Source organism: Giraffa tippelskirchi, chromosome 10, assembly GCF_054371585.1.
Source record: "Giraffa tippelskirchi isolate mGirTip1 chromosome 10, T2T-mGirTip1v1.2.pri, whole genome shotgun sequence".
Lineage (NCBI taxonomy): Eukaryota > Metazoa > Chordata > Mammalia > Artiodactyla > Giraffidae > Giraffa > Giraffa tippelskirchi.
Genome location: NC_137284.1, coordinates 38,182,627 through 38,201,319, shown reverse-complemented (window position 1 = coordinate 38,201,319; position 18,693 = coordinate 38,182,627). Strand labels below are relative to the sequence as shown.

The following is an 18,693-nucleotide window of genomic DNA, read 5'->3' as shown; positions in this document are numbered from 1 at the left end:
TGTCTTCTACAGAAACACAGTGCTAAAAAATATGTACAAAGATATATGTAAGAATATTTATTAAAGCATTGCTATAAACAATTTTTTAAAAATGGAAATAATCCAAATTTCCATCAATGAGGATTCAGTTCAGTTCAGTCGCTCAGTCGTGTCCGACTCTTTGCGACCCCATGGACTGCACAACTAATCAAAGGGGATTAATAAAATATTCATTTGGGTACTGCATAACATACAATTGTTTGAAAGAGGTACATCTACACATACTGCCTAAAAGTTAACAGTATTTCTAAGTGAAGTATTTAATTTCTCGACATCTAGTCTCTTGAAAGCCAGAGGCCAATAATATCCACCTCTAAATGTTGTTGTTAAAGAATAACGAGATAATACATATGAAAGCCTAGCACAATGCACTGCATGAGCAGATATTTAATGTTACCCTTTCCTTCATTCTTTCAACATCATAAAATCTTCATAATTGGCTGCTCTGGCTCTAATCTCAACAAAATTTTCCAATCCATCCCAGACAATGATTTTCCTAAAACGTCATTTTAAAAAATATTCTCCTGCTCAAACACTTGCCTACCAGAGGAAAAAAAAAAAGAAAACCCCACATGGTATAACCATCACACAACAGTTCCACTTTACCTTTAAACGTTACTCGCATCCCCATCTGAGACTTTCCAAATAGAAGTCTATCATCCTACCTTTACAAGTCTCCTCCTCACGGTCACTTGAAGGTGTGGTGTATACTACTGCTTTCACAACTCTGCTGACCTCCATATGCAATCAACTTCCCATCCTCCCACTTCCATCCCAACCAAGTCTAGTCATGCTTCAAGCTCATGCTCCAGACTAATCTTCCACTGAGCCATTTTCAATTATCTCAGTTCACTAATCTGCATCCTATGAATACTGCCTTGGAGTGGTTTTTAACATTCACATACAGATATGGAGACCCTAAACGAAAGCAGTCATCAATTTGAAGTTTGTGTGCTAAGGATGAATAGATATACAACAAAGTTTGTACATAAGCAAGTATTTTTTCTTCTGTAATTTGCTTAATGGAAATGTCTAAAGCAATTTCTAGCATACTTCCCAAGCTTTTTAATAATTAAAAATTATAATACAGCAAAAGACCTATAGTGCCTATAGCTACCTACTTTTTAAAATATAAGTTCCACACAAATTTTATTTTTGTCAATACTCCCTTTTTTTATGTGCTGATCTGAGTTTGCATACAATTCCTGTAAAAGAAAGAATTTCTTTATGTAATATTCCCAGTATTTCATAATTTTTACTAAGTTTTTAATTCAATGTCTCTTCCACACTAAACACCAAGCACAGTGTATCTAAAGATAAAAACTGCAAGACTGATTTAAACTTTCCCAATGATCTAACCACCAAACTGTATCCTCTAAGCTTGTGCCTTTTATTTATTTACTATTTTAAGGATTTCTAGATCCCATGAAAGAAGGAAGAAAGAAGGGAAGTTTCTTTTCGTTTCTTAATATCAAACCTTCCCTTCTACATTTTGAGAGTTTAGTACCATCCTAATTCTCAATCATTATCTCAGATTGTTCCAGCATCAGCCTAAAAAATGTATTCATTGTGTAAACTCCTTTTCAGAACCCAAGAATCACAAAGAATCTTCTATCAAAATAAAACTCACAGTAACTGGTTTTAAGATCCCCTACCCACTGAAATTCTCTCAACAGAGCCCTCTGCTCCTGACCTTCTCCAACCAAAATCTTTCAATGCAAAATTAAGAAATCTGTTCATCATCCAAAAGAGAAACGCAAACACTACTAAAGTTTAACATGAAATTTGCTTCATTAGAACTATCCTCCCTACTCCAAAAAATTCTGCTAGATTCCCTAATAAATTCTCAGTTCAATCACAATTGCCTAAAGTTTCTTCAACAAGTCTCTCTTCCATCCTGCTGTGCTAATTAGCTAGATTTCCTCAATGTAATAAAGTTTATAAAAGGCATCTCAAAGCTTCAAAAAGATAAATCCATTACAAGTCTACCTATTCTTAAATTGCAGTAATATGCAATTCTCAAATTTAAATTAAAAGTCTAATCTTTTCTGCATAAATTAAGAATTCTAATATTTTAAACACCCAAAAAGTACTTTTCCAAACATACTAGCAAAGAACCACCACAGCATTTTATCATTTGTCTAATGCTGATAATCACTCAGTTCAGTTCAGTCGCTCAGTTGTATCTGACTATTTGCAACCTCATGAACTGCAGCACGCCAGGCTTCCATTTCCATCAGCAACTCCCGGAGTTTACTCAAATTCATGTCCATCGAATCAGTGATGCCATCCAACCATCTCATCCTCTGATGTCCCCTTCTCCTCCCACCTTCAATCTTTCCCAGCATCAGGGTCTTTTCCAATGCGTCAGTTCTTCGCATCAGGTGCCCAAAGTATTGGAGTTTCACCTTCAACATCAGTCCTTCCAATGAACACTTAGGACTGATTTCCTTTAGGATGGACTGGTTGGATCTCTTTGCAGTCCAAGGGACTCTCAAGAGTCTTCTCCAACACCACAATTCAACAGCATCAATCTTTGGCGCTCAGCTTTCTTTATTGTCCAGCTCTCACATCCATACATGACTACTGGAAAAACCATAGCTTAGACTAGATGGACCATTGTCGGCAAAGGAATGCCTCTGCTTTTTAATATACTGTCTAGGCTGGTCATAGCTTTTCTTCCAAGGAGCAAGTGTGTTTTAATTTCATGGCTGCAGTCACCATCTGCAGTGATTTTGGAGCCCAAGAAAATAGTCTTCTCTCACTGTTTTCATTGTTTCCCCATCTATTTGCCATGAAGTGATGGGACTAGTGCCATGATCTTAGTTTTCTGAATGTTGAGCTTTAAGCTAACTTTTTCACTCTCCTCTTTCACTTTCATCCAGAGGCTCTTTAGTTCTTCTTCACTTTCTGCCATAAGGGTGGTGTCATCCGCATATGTGAGGTTATTGATATTTCTCCCAGCAATCTTGATTCCAGCTTGTGCTTCATCCAGCCCGGCGTTTTGCATGATGTACTCTGCAAATAAGTTAAATAAGCAGGGTGACACTATACAGCCTTCACGTACTCCTTTCCAGCACTGTTGGAACCAGTCTGTTGTTCCATGTCCAGTTCTAACTGTTGCTTCCTGACCTGCATACAGATTTCTGAGGAGGCAGGTCAGGTGGTCCAGTATTCCCATCTCTTGAAGAATTTTGCAGTTTGTTGTGATCCACACAGTCAAAGGCTTTGGCGTAATCAGTAAACCAAAAGTAGATGTTTCTCTGGAACTCTCTGCTTTTTTGATGATCCAACAGATGTTGGCAATTTGACCTCTGGTCCTCTGCCTTTTCTAAATCCAGCTTGAACATTTGGAAGTTCACGGTTCACGTACCGTTGAGGCCTGGCTTGGAAAATTTTGAACACTACTTTGCTAGTGTGTGAGATGAGTGCAATTGTGTGGTAGTTTGAACATTCTTTGGCATTGCCTTTCTTTGGGATTGGAATGAAAACTGACCTTTTCACAAGAGACTGACCCAGACTTGCCTGTGTGTCCAGGAGTCTCCGGCAGAGGTGTGGGTCGACAGTGGCCTGCTGCAGAGTCGGGGGCAGTGAGTGCGGCAGTGCGTGCATGGGACCTTTTGAAGGAGGTTGCCATTATCTTCATTACCTCCACCAAAGTTTGGTCTCAGGTCAAACAACAGGGAGGGAACACAGCCCCGTCCACCAACAGAAAATTGGATTAAAGATTTACTGAGCACGGCCCCACCATCAGAACAAGACCCAGTTTCCCCCTCAGTCAGTCTCTTCCATCAGGAAGCTTCCATAAGCCTCTTATCCTTCTCCATCAGAGGGCAGACAGAATGAAAACCACAATCACAGTAAACTAACCAAACTGATCACAGGGGCCACAGCCTTGTCTAACTCAATGAAACTATGATAATCACTAAGTCTCTATATATTTTAAGTTGCTTTATTTTTCTTTAATAAAGCATTCTGCCTTACTCAGTATAAATATTGCCTTGAAATTTCATTTCATAATTAAAACTATCAAAAGCCATGTTATAGTTTTGGAAATGATGAGAAATAATTTATTTTTTAAAAGACAGGAGAGTAAAAGAACTATATTTACTATCAAAATGGAAATAAATCCATTTTCCTGTAATGGATTAGGTATTATTCTAGGACTGTGTTTTGGACTGTTTTATCTAATTTCACAACAGAAATCATAATGTCACTGACTAATTACCATTGTTAAGGTTTTGGTTAAAGTAATCATATTAACTAATTTTTGATTGCTAAATTTTCTCTAGACTGGATGAGATAACACAATAAGGAAATGTTTGGGTTTTTATGATCTCTGAATATATGTCCACTGCCCCTCAACCTTTTGGGTGTCACAAGAAAAAAGGGAAAAAGATAGCCGAAGGCGATAAAAGTATGACAGGAGAAAGCACTTTTCACTATTCGCAAGGCGTCTCCTTCAGGGAATATAGTGATGATCATAAATGAAAGAGACACTGAACCCCTTTCCAACTCAAAATGCTGGCAAAGCTAGAGCAAAGAGAAGTGAGGGTAAGGTGACAACAATTGACCATTTATTAATAATTAGTATGTCTTCAAAAACAACCAAGGGTCCTGGTGTACTAGATGATGGCCAATATTAACCTTAATCAATGCATGACTCTGGGTACAAAATAAGTCTGCATTTTCCAGCTATGCAAAGGTTAACAGTTGGTTGACTACTAGCCTACTGCTATACAAATAAAACCCACCACTTTGTTTAAGGCATTGCTACCATGTAGGAAATGGCAATCCACTCCTATATTCTTGCCTGGGAAATCCCATCGACAAAGGAGCCTGGGAGGCTACAGTCTCTGGGGTCACAAAGAGCTGTACACAACTGAGCGCACGCGCACACACATGCATCAAGTTTCAAAGGCTCTTAACACCCAAACCAACACTGTTCTCTCTCTCTTGCCCCAAGTTAGCTGCTTCTCCACTTACACTGCTTATTACTATACATTTACCAGTATCCATGTAATCTTCTAGCATGTTTTCCAACTAGTGATTTGTTTAAACAAACTATATAATAGTATCTATTTCCATTTCTCTTTCCTTTTTAAATCAATACATATTTGTACAAACAAATATAAATATTCACTAGTTTATGCTTTACTTTAAAATAGAGCAATGTGAGAGCTCCCAAGTGAGATGGATGCAGAAAAATGTCATTACTTCCTCTTTTTAACAAAAGGTGTTAGAACGGTTAGATATGCACTTGCAAAAAAAAAAAAAATTGAACTTCAATGTGTACTTTGCACTAAATACAGAAATTTATTCAAGCTGGATCCCAGATATAAATGTAAAATCTAAAACTAAAAACATCGAGGAGAAAATTTTTATAACCTCGCATTAGGCAAAGATTTCTTAGAGGCAACACTAAAACCATAATCCAGAAAAGAAAAATTGAAAAACTAAACTTCAACAAAATTAAAAACATGCTCTATGTAAATCAACTATACTTCAATCAAGTAAATTTTTTAAAAAGACGCAAAGGAACAAATCATTAAATAAGATATCTGTAAACAAAACAAAAACAAAAAAACCCAACAATTTATGCTATATAAAACGCTGTAAAGAGACAAACCAAAAACCAGAAAAAAATTTCAAATCACATCTCATAAATAACTTGTGTCAAGAATATACACAGAACTCTCAAAACTCAATAATATGAAAACAGCCCCATCTAAAAAAAAAAAAACAGATTTGAACAAACACTTCAAGGAAGATACAGAGAGAGCAATAAGCACTTGAAAAAATGCTCGTATCACTAGTCATCAAGGAAATGCAAACTTAAAACCTAATGGGATACCATTATACAGCTATTAGAATCCCTAAAACTGATCATGTGTGGGCAAGGCCAGGGAGGAACTAGAACTTTCAAACACTACAGACTGATATGTAAAACAGTAACCATGTTGCAAAACAGTCTGGCAGTTTTCTTAAAAAGTTAGCACAGAAGTACCCTATGATCCAGTCATTCCACTCCTAGGTATTTATCTGTATTGTATTGTGTGTACACACTCAGTTGTGTCCAACTCTTCACCACCCAATGGACTGTAGCCCACCAGGCTCCTCTGTCCATGGAATTCTCCCGTCAAGAATATCAGAGTGGGTTGCCATTTCCTATTCCAAGGGATCTTCCTGACCCAGGAATCGAACCTGCACCTCTTGCATCTCCTGCTCTGGCAGGCAGATTCTTTACCACTGAGCCACCTGGCTAACAGAAAGGAAACCATATGTCCATACAGACTTACACACAAATGTTCACAGCAGTTTTACTTTTATGAGCCAAAAACTGAAACAATCCAAAGGTCTATCAACAAGTGACTGGATACACAATGGTGGTATACCACATGACTACCCAGCAATAAATAGTAATGAATTACTACTGTGGCAAGTTACTCCACAACATGGATGACTGAAAAAGTAATTGTCCTGACTGAAAGAAAACTCTAGAAAATGCAAGCATTACAGTGACAGAAAGCAGATCAGTAGTTTCCTGGGGTAGAGGGGGAGACAGGAGGGGATTACAAAGGAGCACTAGGAAACTTTTAGGGGTGATGGATATATTCATTATCTTGATTGTGGTAATGGTTTTACAGATGTAAACATATATCAAAATTTATCAAAAGGTACACTTTAAATACATGCAGGTTAGCTGAACTGTGTGTGTGCTCAGTCGTATCCAATTCTTTGCACCCCCACAGACTGTAGCCCGCCAGGCTTCTCTGTCCACGGGATTCTCCTGGCAAGAATACTGAAGGGGGTTGCCATTTCCTCCTCCAGGGAATCTTCCCAATCCAGGAATCCAACCTGAGTCTCCTTAGGCAGATTCTTTACCGCTGAGCCACTGGGAAGCCACTTATCTGCAGGTTACTGTATGTAAATTATAACTCAATAAAACTACTAAAACTGTTAGTAACAAAAACAGCTAATTTTCTTCTGTTCTTTGGAAGACTTCTTTACCTTTTTTTTCTGGCCTTAGTTTCCTGACCAGGAATTGACCCCAGGCCCCCCACAGTGACAGCACAGAATCCTAACCACTGGACTGCCACGGAATTCCTCTGGAAGATTTTTTTAAGAATAAATAAAAAGTCATAAACTATCAGTATCTGCCTAAAAGAAAAACTGAAAAACTAAAACTAGGTCCAATCGATCCTGATGATACACGAATGGTTAGAACAGATCGAATATAAATAAACACACACAAGTCCATGATTTCATAATTCTTAAAACTTCCTACTTCTGGAGTACATTAGGGAATCATTTTTTGAACGCTAGTAAGAAAGAATCCACCATTTATCCTGCCTCATAATGACACTATCTTAGGTAGCCAAGAGTAGATATGCAAGTATCCCTTTACAGCTAATCAAGTGTGTTGCGACTAAGAATATAATCACTTTGAACTAAAAAATCTGAAGCACTGCATATGAATGGATGCTGATTTCCCCAAAAGATAGATAACTATATATATACATATACTTCCATATCAAAGAACACACCACTCCATATAATAAATCTCACCAATATTTTTTTTAATGTATTTGAATGAAATCTGATCAAACCTCTAAATCCAACTACTTTACTGGAAATAGAAATCAAATATACTAAATCTTTGATTTTTATAAAAGATACTTGAGAGATCTGTCAACGATTAATTGCAATATAGGGACCTTACTATTTAGATGCTGACTGAAGATATTTTTAAAATTTAAAATATATTAAAAAAACTTGTGAGACCACTGGAAATCTGAACACTGATTAAATGTTCAACTCAATATTAAGAAATTATTTGTTCTTAAGTGTTGTAACACTATTATAGCTATGTTTCCAAAAAGGCCTTGTTTTTAGAGACACACACTAATATATTTAGATTACATTCTGGAATATGTTCCAAATAATATGAGAGAAGTGAGTGGGACTATAAATAAAATAACAGTATCCATGAGTTGGCCATTTTTAAAAAATCAAAGAATAGTTGATTTACAACACTGTTAGTTTCAGTTATACAGCAAAGTGATTCAGTTACAAGATGGTCATTTTTGAAGCTGTGTGATGACTATAGAAGGGTTCAATATTCCATTTTGTTTGCTTTTATACATTTTAAATTTGCCATAATGACAAGTTTTAAAAATAAAGATACCTTATTGAATTCACTTTGTAACTTTCATATGTACATAGATATAAATATCCAAATAAATAAACTGGCTTAGGCCAAATTTCCTCTTTCATATTTTCCTTGTCCTTTTTGATAAAGAGGTTATATTAGCTTCAAAATCTGAACTGGGTAACTCTGCTTCTTTTCCTATTCTCTAACACATTTATATAAGATATAAACAATCTGTTTCATAAAGGTGTAACTGAACTTTTTAACCCTTTCAGTCTGATAGTTGTATGTAGAAGGGAAAGGTGTACTTTTAATTGCTCATTTTAATTTTTTTTGATATTTTATCTCATCATGATTTAAATTTGAGTCAGTTTTATTTAGTGTATTTTTCTAGAATATAGCCAATTTAATATGTTCCTTTGCTGTTCTCAAATGTACTGGCATACAATTTCTTGTATTACAATTATAGTTATGTCTCCATTTTCACATTTTCAAAAACACCGTGTCTTCTTTTTCCTAAATATACCTTTTCAGTAGCTCAATATTTGTCTTTTCAAAGGATCCAATTTTTATTTCATTAAGTCCCTCTACTGTTCCTTTGCTTTGTTATTAATTTCTATTCTTTAGCATTACCATTTTTGCATCTACTTTCTTAGGTTGCTTAAATACTTAGCCCACTCGTTTCCATCTCTTTTCAAATACACCCATTTACACCTATGAGTTAATCTCTTCAGTACTACATTGAAGAAGGACTCACCCAGTCGTGTCCAACTCTTTGCGATCCCATGGACTATATAGTCTGTGCAATTCTCCAGGCCAGAATACTGGAGTGGGTAGCCTTTCCCTTCTCCAGGGGATCTTCCCAACCCAGGGATCAAACCCAGGTCTCCCGCATTGCAGGCGGATTCTTCACCAGCTGAGCCACAAGCGATGTCATGTTTTATTCTGTAGAGGCCTGGCATGCTGCAGTCCATGGGGTCGCAAAGAGTCTGACACGACTGAGCGACTGAACTGACTGTAGAAGATTAATTTCCAGTTATTTCTTCTGCGACCCACTTAATTACTTTAAAATATTTTTAAATTTCTAGACATGACAATGCTTTATCTTTTGATTTGTAATTAGACTGCACTGTTGGCTGCACAGTGATAATCTCCCATTAGCTACAACCTGCTTCAATGACTTGCTATAAGGTCAAATTTCATAAATGTTCTGTGCACTTAAAAAATGTGTACTATCTAATTATTAGTTTCAGGGTTCTATAGCACCCCAAGATTGTTATTTCTTTATTCACATGTTATTTTTTTATTCACATTTTCATTCCTTACTATTTTATTTACTTGATGTATTAATTACTGAAAAGTGTGTTAAAAATACTGATTATAAAGTTCTCCGTATTTGAGGTTATCTTTTATATTATACACAAATTTATGACATTTACTTTTTCCTAGATATATTTAAGTCTTCCTAGTGATGATCTCATTCTTAAAGAATGAACCTCTTATTCCTTGATAATGCTTTTGCATTAGTCTCATTTTTCTTAAACACATCTATGACAGCTTCAGGGGGGTGGGAGTCCTTGCGTTAGAATATTTTAGATGCATTATTGATAAAGATCCATTGAATAGACGGACTTTTGTTGGAAAACTAATGTCTCTGCTATTAAATATGCTATCTAGGTTGGCCATAACCTTCCTTCCAAGGAGTAAGCGTCTTTTAATTTCATGGCTGCAATCAACATCAGCAGTGATTTTGGAGCCCAAAAAAATAAAGTCTGACACTGTTAGCACTGTTTCCCCATCTATTTCCCATGAAGTGATGGGACCAGATGCCATGAACTTAGTTTTCTGAACGTTGAGCTTTAAGCCAACTTTTTCACTCTCCTCTTTCACCTTCATCAAGAGGCTCTTTAGTTCTTCTTCACTTTCTGCCATAAGGGTGGTGTCATCTGCATTATCTGAGGTTATTGATATTTCTCCCAGCAATCTTGATTCCAGCTTGTGTTTCTTCCAGCCCAGCGTTTCTCATGATGCACTCTGCATATAAGTTAAATAAGCAGGGCGACAATATACAGCCTTGACATACTCCTTTTCCTATTTGGAACCAGTCTGTGGTTCTATGTCCAGTTCTAACTGTTGCTTCCTGACCTGCATACAGGTTTCTCAAGAGACAGGTCAGATGGTCTGGTACTCCCATCTCTTTCAGAATTTTCCACAGTTCGTTGTGATCCACACAGTCAAAGGCTTTGGCATAGTCAATAAAGCAGAAATAGATGTTTTTCTGGAACTCTCTTGCTTTTTCGATGATCCAGCGGATATTGGCAATTTGATCTCTGGTTCCTCTGCCTTTTCTAAAACCAGCTTGAACATCTGGAAGTTCAAGGTTCATGTATTGCTGAAGCCTGGCTTGGAGAATGTTGAGCATTACTTTACTAGCATGTGAGATGAGTGCAATTGTGCGGTAGTTTGAGCATTCTTTGGCATTGCCTTTCTTTGGAATTGGAATGAAAACTGACCTTTTCCAGTCCTGTGGCCACTGCTGAGTTTTCCAGATTTGCTGGCATATCGAGTGCAGCACTTTCACAGCATCATCTTTCAGGATTTGAAATAGCTCAACTGCAATTCCATCACCTCCACTAGCTTTGTTCGTAGTGATGCTTCCTAAGGCCCACTTGACTTCACATTCCAGGATGTCTGGCTCTAGGTGAGTGATCACACCATCATGATTATCTGGGTCATGAAGATCTTTTTTGTACAGTTCTTCTGTGTATTCTTGCCACCTCTTCTTAATATCTTCTGCTTCTGTTAGGTCCATACCATTTCTGTCCTTTATCGAGCCTATCTTTGCATGAAATGTTCCTTTGGTATCTCTAATTTTCTTGAAGAGATCTCTAGTCTTTCCCAATCTGTTGTTTTCCTCTATTTCTTTGCATTGATCGCTGAGGAAGGCTTTCTTATCTCTCCTTGCTATTCTTTGGAACTCTGCATTCAGATGGGAATATCTTTCCTTTTCTCCTTTGCTTTTCGCTTCTCTTCTCTTCCCAGCTATCTATAAGACCTCGTCAGACAGCCATTTTGCTTTTTTGCATTTCTTTTCCATGGGGATTGTCTTGATCCCTGTCTCCTGTACAATGTCACGAACCTCTGTCCATAGTTCATCAGGCACTCTGTCTATCAGATCTAGTCCCTTAAATCTATTTGTCACTTTTACTGTATACTCATAAGGGATTTGATCTAGGTCATACCTGAATGGACTAGTGGTTTTCCCTACTTTCTTCAATTTAAGTCTGAATTTGGCAATAAGCAGTTCATGATCTGAGCCACAGTCTGCTCCTGGTCTTGTTTTTGCTGACTGTATAGAGCTTCTCCATCTTTGGCTGCAAAGAATATAATCAATCTGATTTCAGTGTTGACCATCTGGTGATGTCCACTTGTAGAGTCTTCTCTTGTGTTGTTGGAAGAGGGTGTTTGCTATGACCAGTGCGTTCTCTTGGCAGAACTCTATTAGCCTTTGCCCTGCTTCATTCTGTACTCCAAGGCCCAATGTGCCTGTTACGCCAGGTGTTTCCTGACTTCCTACTTTTGCATTCCAGTCCCCTATAATGAAAAGGACATCTTTTTTGGGTGTTAGTTCTAGAAGGTCTTGTAGGTCTTCATAGAACCGTTCAACTTCAGCTTCTTCGGCATTATTGGCCGGGGCATAGACTTGGATTACTGTGATATTGAACGGTTTGCCTTGGAAACGAACAGAGATCATTCTATGGTTTTTGAGATTGCATCCAAGTACTGCATTTTGGACTCTTTTGTTGACCATGATGGCTACTCCATTTCTTCTAAGGGATTCTTGCCCACAGTAGTAGATATAATGGTCATCTGAGTTAAATTCACCCATTCCAGTCCATCTTAGTGCACTGATTCCTAGAATGTCGACGTTCACTCTTGCCATCTCCTGTTTGACCACTTCCAATTTGCCTTGATTTATGGACCTTGGAAGGAAGGTTATGGCCAACCTAGATAGCATATTTAAAAGCAGAGACATTACTTTGCCAACAAAAGTCCGTCTAGTCAAGGCTATGGTTTTTCCAGTGGTCATGTATGGATGTGAGAGTTGGACAGTGAAGAAAGCTGAGCACCACAGAATTGATGCTTTTGAACTGTGGTGTTGGAGAAGACTCTTGAGAGTCCCTTGGACTGCAAGGAGATCCAATCAATCCATCCTAAAGGCAATCAATCCTGGGTGTTCATTGGAAGGACTGATGTTGAAGCTGAAACTCCAATACTTTGGCCACCTCATGCAAAGAGTTGACTCATTGGAAAAGACCCCAATGCTGGGTAGGATTGGGGGCAGGAGGAGAAGGGGACGACAGAGGATGAGATAGTTGGATGGCATCACTGACTCGATGGACATGGATTTGGGTAGACTCCGGGAGTTGGTGATGGACAGAGAGGCCTGGCGTGCTGCAATTCATGGGGTCGCAAAGAGTTGGACACGACTGAGCGACTGAACTGAACTGAGTCAAGGCTATGGTTTTTCCAGTGGTCATGTATGGATGTGAGAGTTGGACTATAATGAAAGCTGAGCACAGAAGAACTGATGCTTTTAAACTGTGGTGTTGCTGAAGACTCTTGAGAGTCCCTTGGACTGCAACGAGATCCAACCAGCTCATCCTAAAGGAGATCAGTCCTGAATATTCATTGGAAGGACTGATGCTGAAGCTGAAACTCCAATACTTTGGCCACCTGATGCGAAGGGTTGACTCATTGGAAAAGACCCTAATGCTGGGAAAGATTGAGGGCAGGAGGAGAAGGGGATGACAGAGGATAAGATGGTTGGATGGTATCACCGACTCAATGGACATGGGTTTGGGTGGACTCCAGGAGTTGGTGATGGACAGGGAGGCCTGGCCTGCTATGGTTCATAGAGTCACATCGAGTCGTACATGACTGAGCGACTGAACTTAACTGATTGATAAACATCACTATAATTTGTTTGCTGTCTTTAAATGAAATCCCATCCCAGAGTCTCCATGCTTTCTCTGGTAAGTTTATTCTGTTTACATTTATTTTGATAACTGACATGTGAAATTATTTCCACAGCTTTGTTTTCAATATACCATGCATTTTCTTTTTCTTTCCTTTTTTTACGTTTTCCTTACAATTTTAACAGAACTACTTGAAAGTAGAATCAATTTTTTTTAATTTTTTTTTAGAATCAATTTTATTACTCTTTCTAAACAATAGGACCTCAGAAAGCTTACTCAGACTACTACCGTCCTTCAATTCTTATGCATTTATTTACTGTATTGTTTTATATAATCAAACTGTCCCAATTTGTGTATATGTTTACCAATTTCTTTGCTAACTTTGACTCTTTCATCCTCGTCTACATTGTGGATTCAGTTTCCTTCTATCAAAGTTCAACTACCTTCAGCAGTTCTTTCAGTAATGGTCTATCAGTAGCAAACTCTCCATCTCCACCTGAAAACGTTCATTTCTCCTTCACTGTACAATGACAATAACCAATGAAGGTTATGTTATTTTTCCTCAGCACTTTGAAATACTAATCTAGAGATCTTTTACCTTTACTCATGCTGTTGATAAATCTGCTGAACTAATTGCTGTTCAGTCACAAGTGTCTTCTCTCTCTGGTTCCTTTATTAGTTTCTCTATATATTTACCACTCAGTGATTTCACTAGAGTACTGAGTTGTCCATATTTTTTCTTACTTATAGAGTGTCCAGTTTTAGGCACAGACACAGTAAGTGATTTTAGAATGACCATTTTCTTAATTCTCCCAGAGTTTTCAGAACCAATACCACACTATATGTATAAGAGGAATTAATTTACTACATACAGTGGATGCCCTAGGACAATGACTGTCAAACTTTAGAAGGCAACAGAAACACGTAGGAAAGCTATTTAAAAACTTGGACTCCATCCAAATCTTCTGATTCAGTACGTCTGGGGTCCTACCATGTATCCCCATTTCCAACGAGTTTCCAGGCTGATGCTGCTGGTAGGGGAATCATGCTTTAAGAACCACTTCCTTAGGGATGAGGAATAATTATCTCAGGGAATCCCCACTCAGAAGGACTGCAGGAATTTGTTGTTTCTTAAATCTAGAGATTAGTCTTTACCATCAATCTAAACCATGTTTAGCTGTAAATATTACCCTTTCTCATTTTTCCTCACAGAAATTCAACTATATAAATAACAACAGCTAACAGTTCATCATCTGACCAGAAATGCTCCAGTTCATTATTCACAGCCCTCAAGGTAAAAACAGAATTTGACCCTATCATTCCCCTACTCAATTGTTCACTGGCTCCTCTACAACTACAGGGACAGTTCTTCATGGGGGCACATGTGCTTCAGAGTACATGGAAATTTTTTAGTGTTTACATCATGCTTATATTACACACACTTTTTATGACACCATCAAACAGGTCTGTGATCAAAGCATGTTAAAACTTGCTAACCTATTAAATTCAAATGAGTCAGTGTGATTCAAAAGCTTTTCAGCTTTTCATGACCCATGCCTGCATCCTATACTCCCTGCCTTGTGCCATTCTGAGCACACCACGATTTCAAACTTTTATCATTATATCCATATTACCTCCAACCTAGCAAAGAATGCCCAACAGGCCTCTCATGGGCCTGACAAACACCTACTCATCTTCTCAAAAGGTTTAATATCACCTCCGCCCAGAAATTTTCCCCAATACTAAGGGTTGCCTACTTAGTTGCTCCCTTTACCGATTCTCTCAGCACTTTGTACAAACATACACAACTACTTTTCAACCTTCTAAATAACGGTCCAAACATGTTGTCTAAAATACGACTTTTCCTTAGACTCTATAGACTATTTCTAGGAGAAGATATATTTGTAATCTAAGACTTTTCATGTTTCTTTTCATCTAGACTTTCAAAGGAACCAGACATTCATTGGGAGTAAATGTACCTAGTTCTATTTTCAGTTTCTACACAAAATATCTCAACCATGTAAACAAGATTTGTCCCTCTAAGATCTAGCAACTGTAATAGCAATAAAACCAACACAACATTGAAGGGGTAATCAAATCTAAGAACTCAAAAATCTTCATAGAAAAAAAGGACTCTCATATTTCCTACACAAGTCTACTCGGTTTACCTGTTTAAACACTGATGTATATATACTACACATTTGAGAAGATTCCTCTCATTATTCATTAAACACCCTCTCATTCAAAAATATCTCTTTATAAAGGTATACACCATATAAAGAGAATCACAGTGACTGGTTCTCTCCAGGGGCAAAGGATGGGAGTATGAGGTCCCTTCACTTACCATTTTTCAAATGTGTATCATCTGATTTTTTTTTAAGCAATGTTACACATTACTTTAACAATCAGAAAAATATAATGAAAAGTGAAAAAAGCCATATTCTATGCTATGCTATTTAAGAAAAAAGTTTAACTATGAAACTATTTTAATATATTATTCTTACCAGATTTAAGACCTGAAATTTTGAAGATGGCACTTGGTTTCCCATTCGTGACAAATCCTAGGAGTTGCCATACTGGCATTCCATTTGAATCAGGATAGGAAAAGTAGACAGAGCCTCCCATTCCTTCAGGAAATGGGATTGTTCCCAGCATAAAAACCACAACATGGTTGATATTTTCATAATCAGGCAAGTCAAAAACAAATTTATCCTCTGCCACTTGCTGTGCAGCTGTTTGCACCTAGAAAATAAGAAATTCACCTTAGTTCAATAGTTTGATAAGTTACTATAGCCCTTTTAGTGTTGCTGTAAGCTCTGTTAACAGATATAGTTGACTACTGTCATCATATCAAGCCTAACACTGGGTGAATCTGATACTCTAATTATGGAATTACCAAATACACCAGAGAGTGCTAACTTTAATAGAAAACCTAAAAATATGTATCTAACCTTAAAATGATTTAATGAATGCAATCTTTTAAAAACATGACTAAATTATTTGAGAAGTGCCCAGAAAAGACTTTACTTACATATTAAAACACTACAGCTTCAAAATGTTATAAAAATGAAACACCACACCATAAAAGCCTTATCTTCTAGTTTGAAGGTAAAGAATCTCCAGGTAATTAAAATGAGTAAGCAATCCAGAAGTTGTTACTGTCAATCCTCATTATTTGCAGATTCCCTATTTGTCATTTTGCCTACTCACTGAAATATATTTGTAACCCCCAAATTACTAACCTTCAGTTTAAATACAGAGAATAAAACAAAGGAAGAAAGAACATAAACCAAACTGCCCATATTAGTATTAAATTCAATTTTATCAGTTTTTGGCATGCACACAATCTTAAAGGCATACAAAATTATGGTATGTACAAATCCTCAAGCAAAATAATGCCAACTTTGTCAAAAGCACCAGACATTCTGTTAATTTGTATTATGACACTCTAATCCTCAACCTGAGGTAAAAAAGGACCTCTTTTACTTAAGAAAAGTTTTCAAGGAATGAAAATTGACTTCATAATTTTAGATTAGATGGACGTTTTTAGTAAAAGAATAATGTTAAGTGTTGAGGTCCTCTAGGTCTCTTTGCCCTTTATTTCGATTAACATGTTCAAATATTGCAGAATTAAAGAGTCAAACACTGTGAAAAAATGTTGCCATCAAGAACCCCTCCTGGATATCCATTACAGAGATGAGGTATTAGGTAAACAGACAAAAGCACTGCTGTAACTAAATTCCTTGCAAATCAGTTAACAACACGAATTCTGTAGGGCCTTTCTATTCTTCAGAAAAACACACACATTTTAAATGTCATTCATTAATGAAATTCATCTGAGTTCCGCGGGTGGTCTTGTCAGTTTTCCTATCAGGGGCAGGTGCAATCCAAACTTATCTCACCAATATTATCTACTACCATCGCCAAAAGGCACCTCTCAGCCATTTAAGGGACAAATTTTCTGAGAATAGCCATCTCCAATTTCTCTCTCTAGTTCCTTACACTGTGTACAGACTACATTGTTAAAAAGAAATTGATGAAAAACTTAACAAAGAAGCTGCAACATTTAACAAAGCAGGGAGAAAACATAAAAAGAACTCTTGGTGAAAAAAGAATCAGGTCTGAAATGAACCTGAACGGTTTCTACGGAGGCAAGCAACACCCTCCAGATTATTCCTCAACAATTCCAGGTACTTATCTTATTTACCTAACAATTCATCAAGGAAGGCAATCTTTTTTTTTTTTTTTTTTTACCAATAAGGAAACTCGCTGCTCACATCATTTTGGAGTCATCACAGGCACGGCTCCTGATTAAGTTTCACGAATTTCTACCAATCAACTTCAAATTACGTTAAGCCTATTTTTATTAGAGCCCTTCCAAAGGGACCCAGAAGTTAAACATTGACCGAGCATCTTAACCTTCGACAGGCTGGACGCTACAGGCTAGATCAAATGCCAGTATTTACCTCGAATTCCCTTTCTGAGCTCAGGCGAGTATTTATACTGCCAACTGAGCTTAAGTTCCTCAACTGCAAAATGAAAATGAGAAGCACCACCTCACGAGCTACGGCTAAAGTTTGCGGTGCCAAACAAGCGCTACAAAGGAGGCTGAGATGAAGCGCAGTGAACAAAAGGCGTGCGCTGCCTAGCGTTAAGGCACACTCAAGAATTGGCAGCGAATACTGGGACTACTGTCAAGAGCGCTGGGGGCAAAGAAGGACGCAAATCCAGCCCCCACGCTCACGCTCTCCGCCGGAAAGCAGATGGAAGAGGTCTTCCCCGAATCTGGCGCACCCCGCCTCCCCGGGACCTCGCCCTTGGGTGTCGCCCCCTTCCTAAGACCACCCGACCCCTTCCTCACCAGCCTCCCCGCCACCAAGCAGCCGAACATGGCGGCGGCGACTCCGTTCGGCCGGCAGGGACCCGAGGCCGAGGACTAGAAGTCCTGGGGCTACTGCCCTGCTCGGGCCCAAGAATCTTCCAGAACGTGGAGTAGGGCGCCTGCCCCTCAGCTACATAGCGACGAGGCCAGCGGCACAAACGCCTTCTGCCCCCGCGACCTCTGACCGCCCGCTTCCTAACCAGCGCGCCTCTCAGGCGACGAGTACTTCCGGGGCTTTAGACAGGTGGGCCGGATCGGGCATAAGACTACAAGTCCCAGGAAGCCCTGAGCGGGCTTCCGGGAAGGGAGTGCGGGGGATATGCCCTTTCGATTGGTAGTCCGCACTCAAATGACCAGTTTCAAAGCAGGCTGGAGATGTTGCTCACGTTTGTGTAACATTTCAGCGATTACATTGCATTTTTACAATCACTTCTCTGGATCTTCACAAAAACCGTGTGAGTTGGTTATTATTATCTGCATTTTGTGGGCGAGGAAATTGCCCAGAGTGACCAGCCCCAAATCTTCACACAGTACTCAGGGATGGAGTTTAAATCCAAGTTCTGATTCAAATCCGAGTTTTTTTCTGCTATCAGTCAGTCAGTTCAGTCGCTCAGTTGTGTCTGACTCTTTGCGACCCCATG

At 38.4% G+C, this 18,693-nt stretch overlaps 1 protein-coding gene across 2 annotated transcripts in view; it reads right to left on the bottom strand.

The window, feature by feature from the left end:
• The window catches only part of HIKESHI (heat shock protein nuclear import factor hikeshi), a 38,767-nt gene extending 20,502 nt beyond the window's left edge, over positions 1–18,265 (bottom strand). For both annotated transcript variants that reach the window (XM_081536356.1, XM_081536357.1), the window contains exons 1-2: positions 18,032–18,265; positions 15,675–15,912 (exon numbers count right to left, since the gene is read on the bottom strand). In XM_081536356.1, the coding sequence (XP_081392482.1) occupies positions 15,675–15,912; positions 18,032–18,061 (268 nt within the window). In that variant the 5' untranslated portion in view covers positions 18,062–18,265. The remainder of the gene's footprint in view (positions 1–15,674; positions 15,913–18,031) is intronic.
• Between the last annotated feature and the right edge of the window lie 428 nt (positions 18,266–18,693).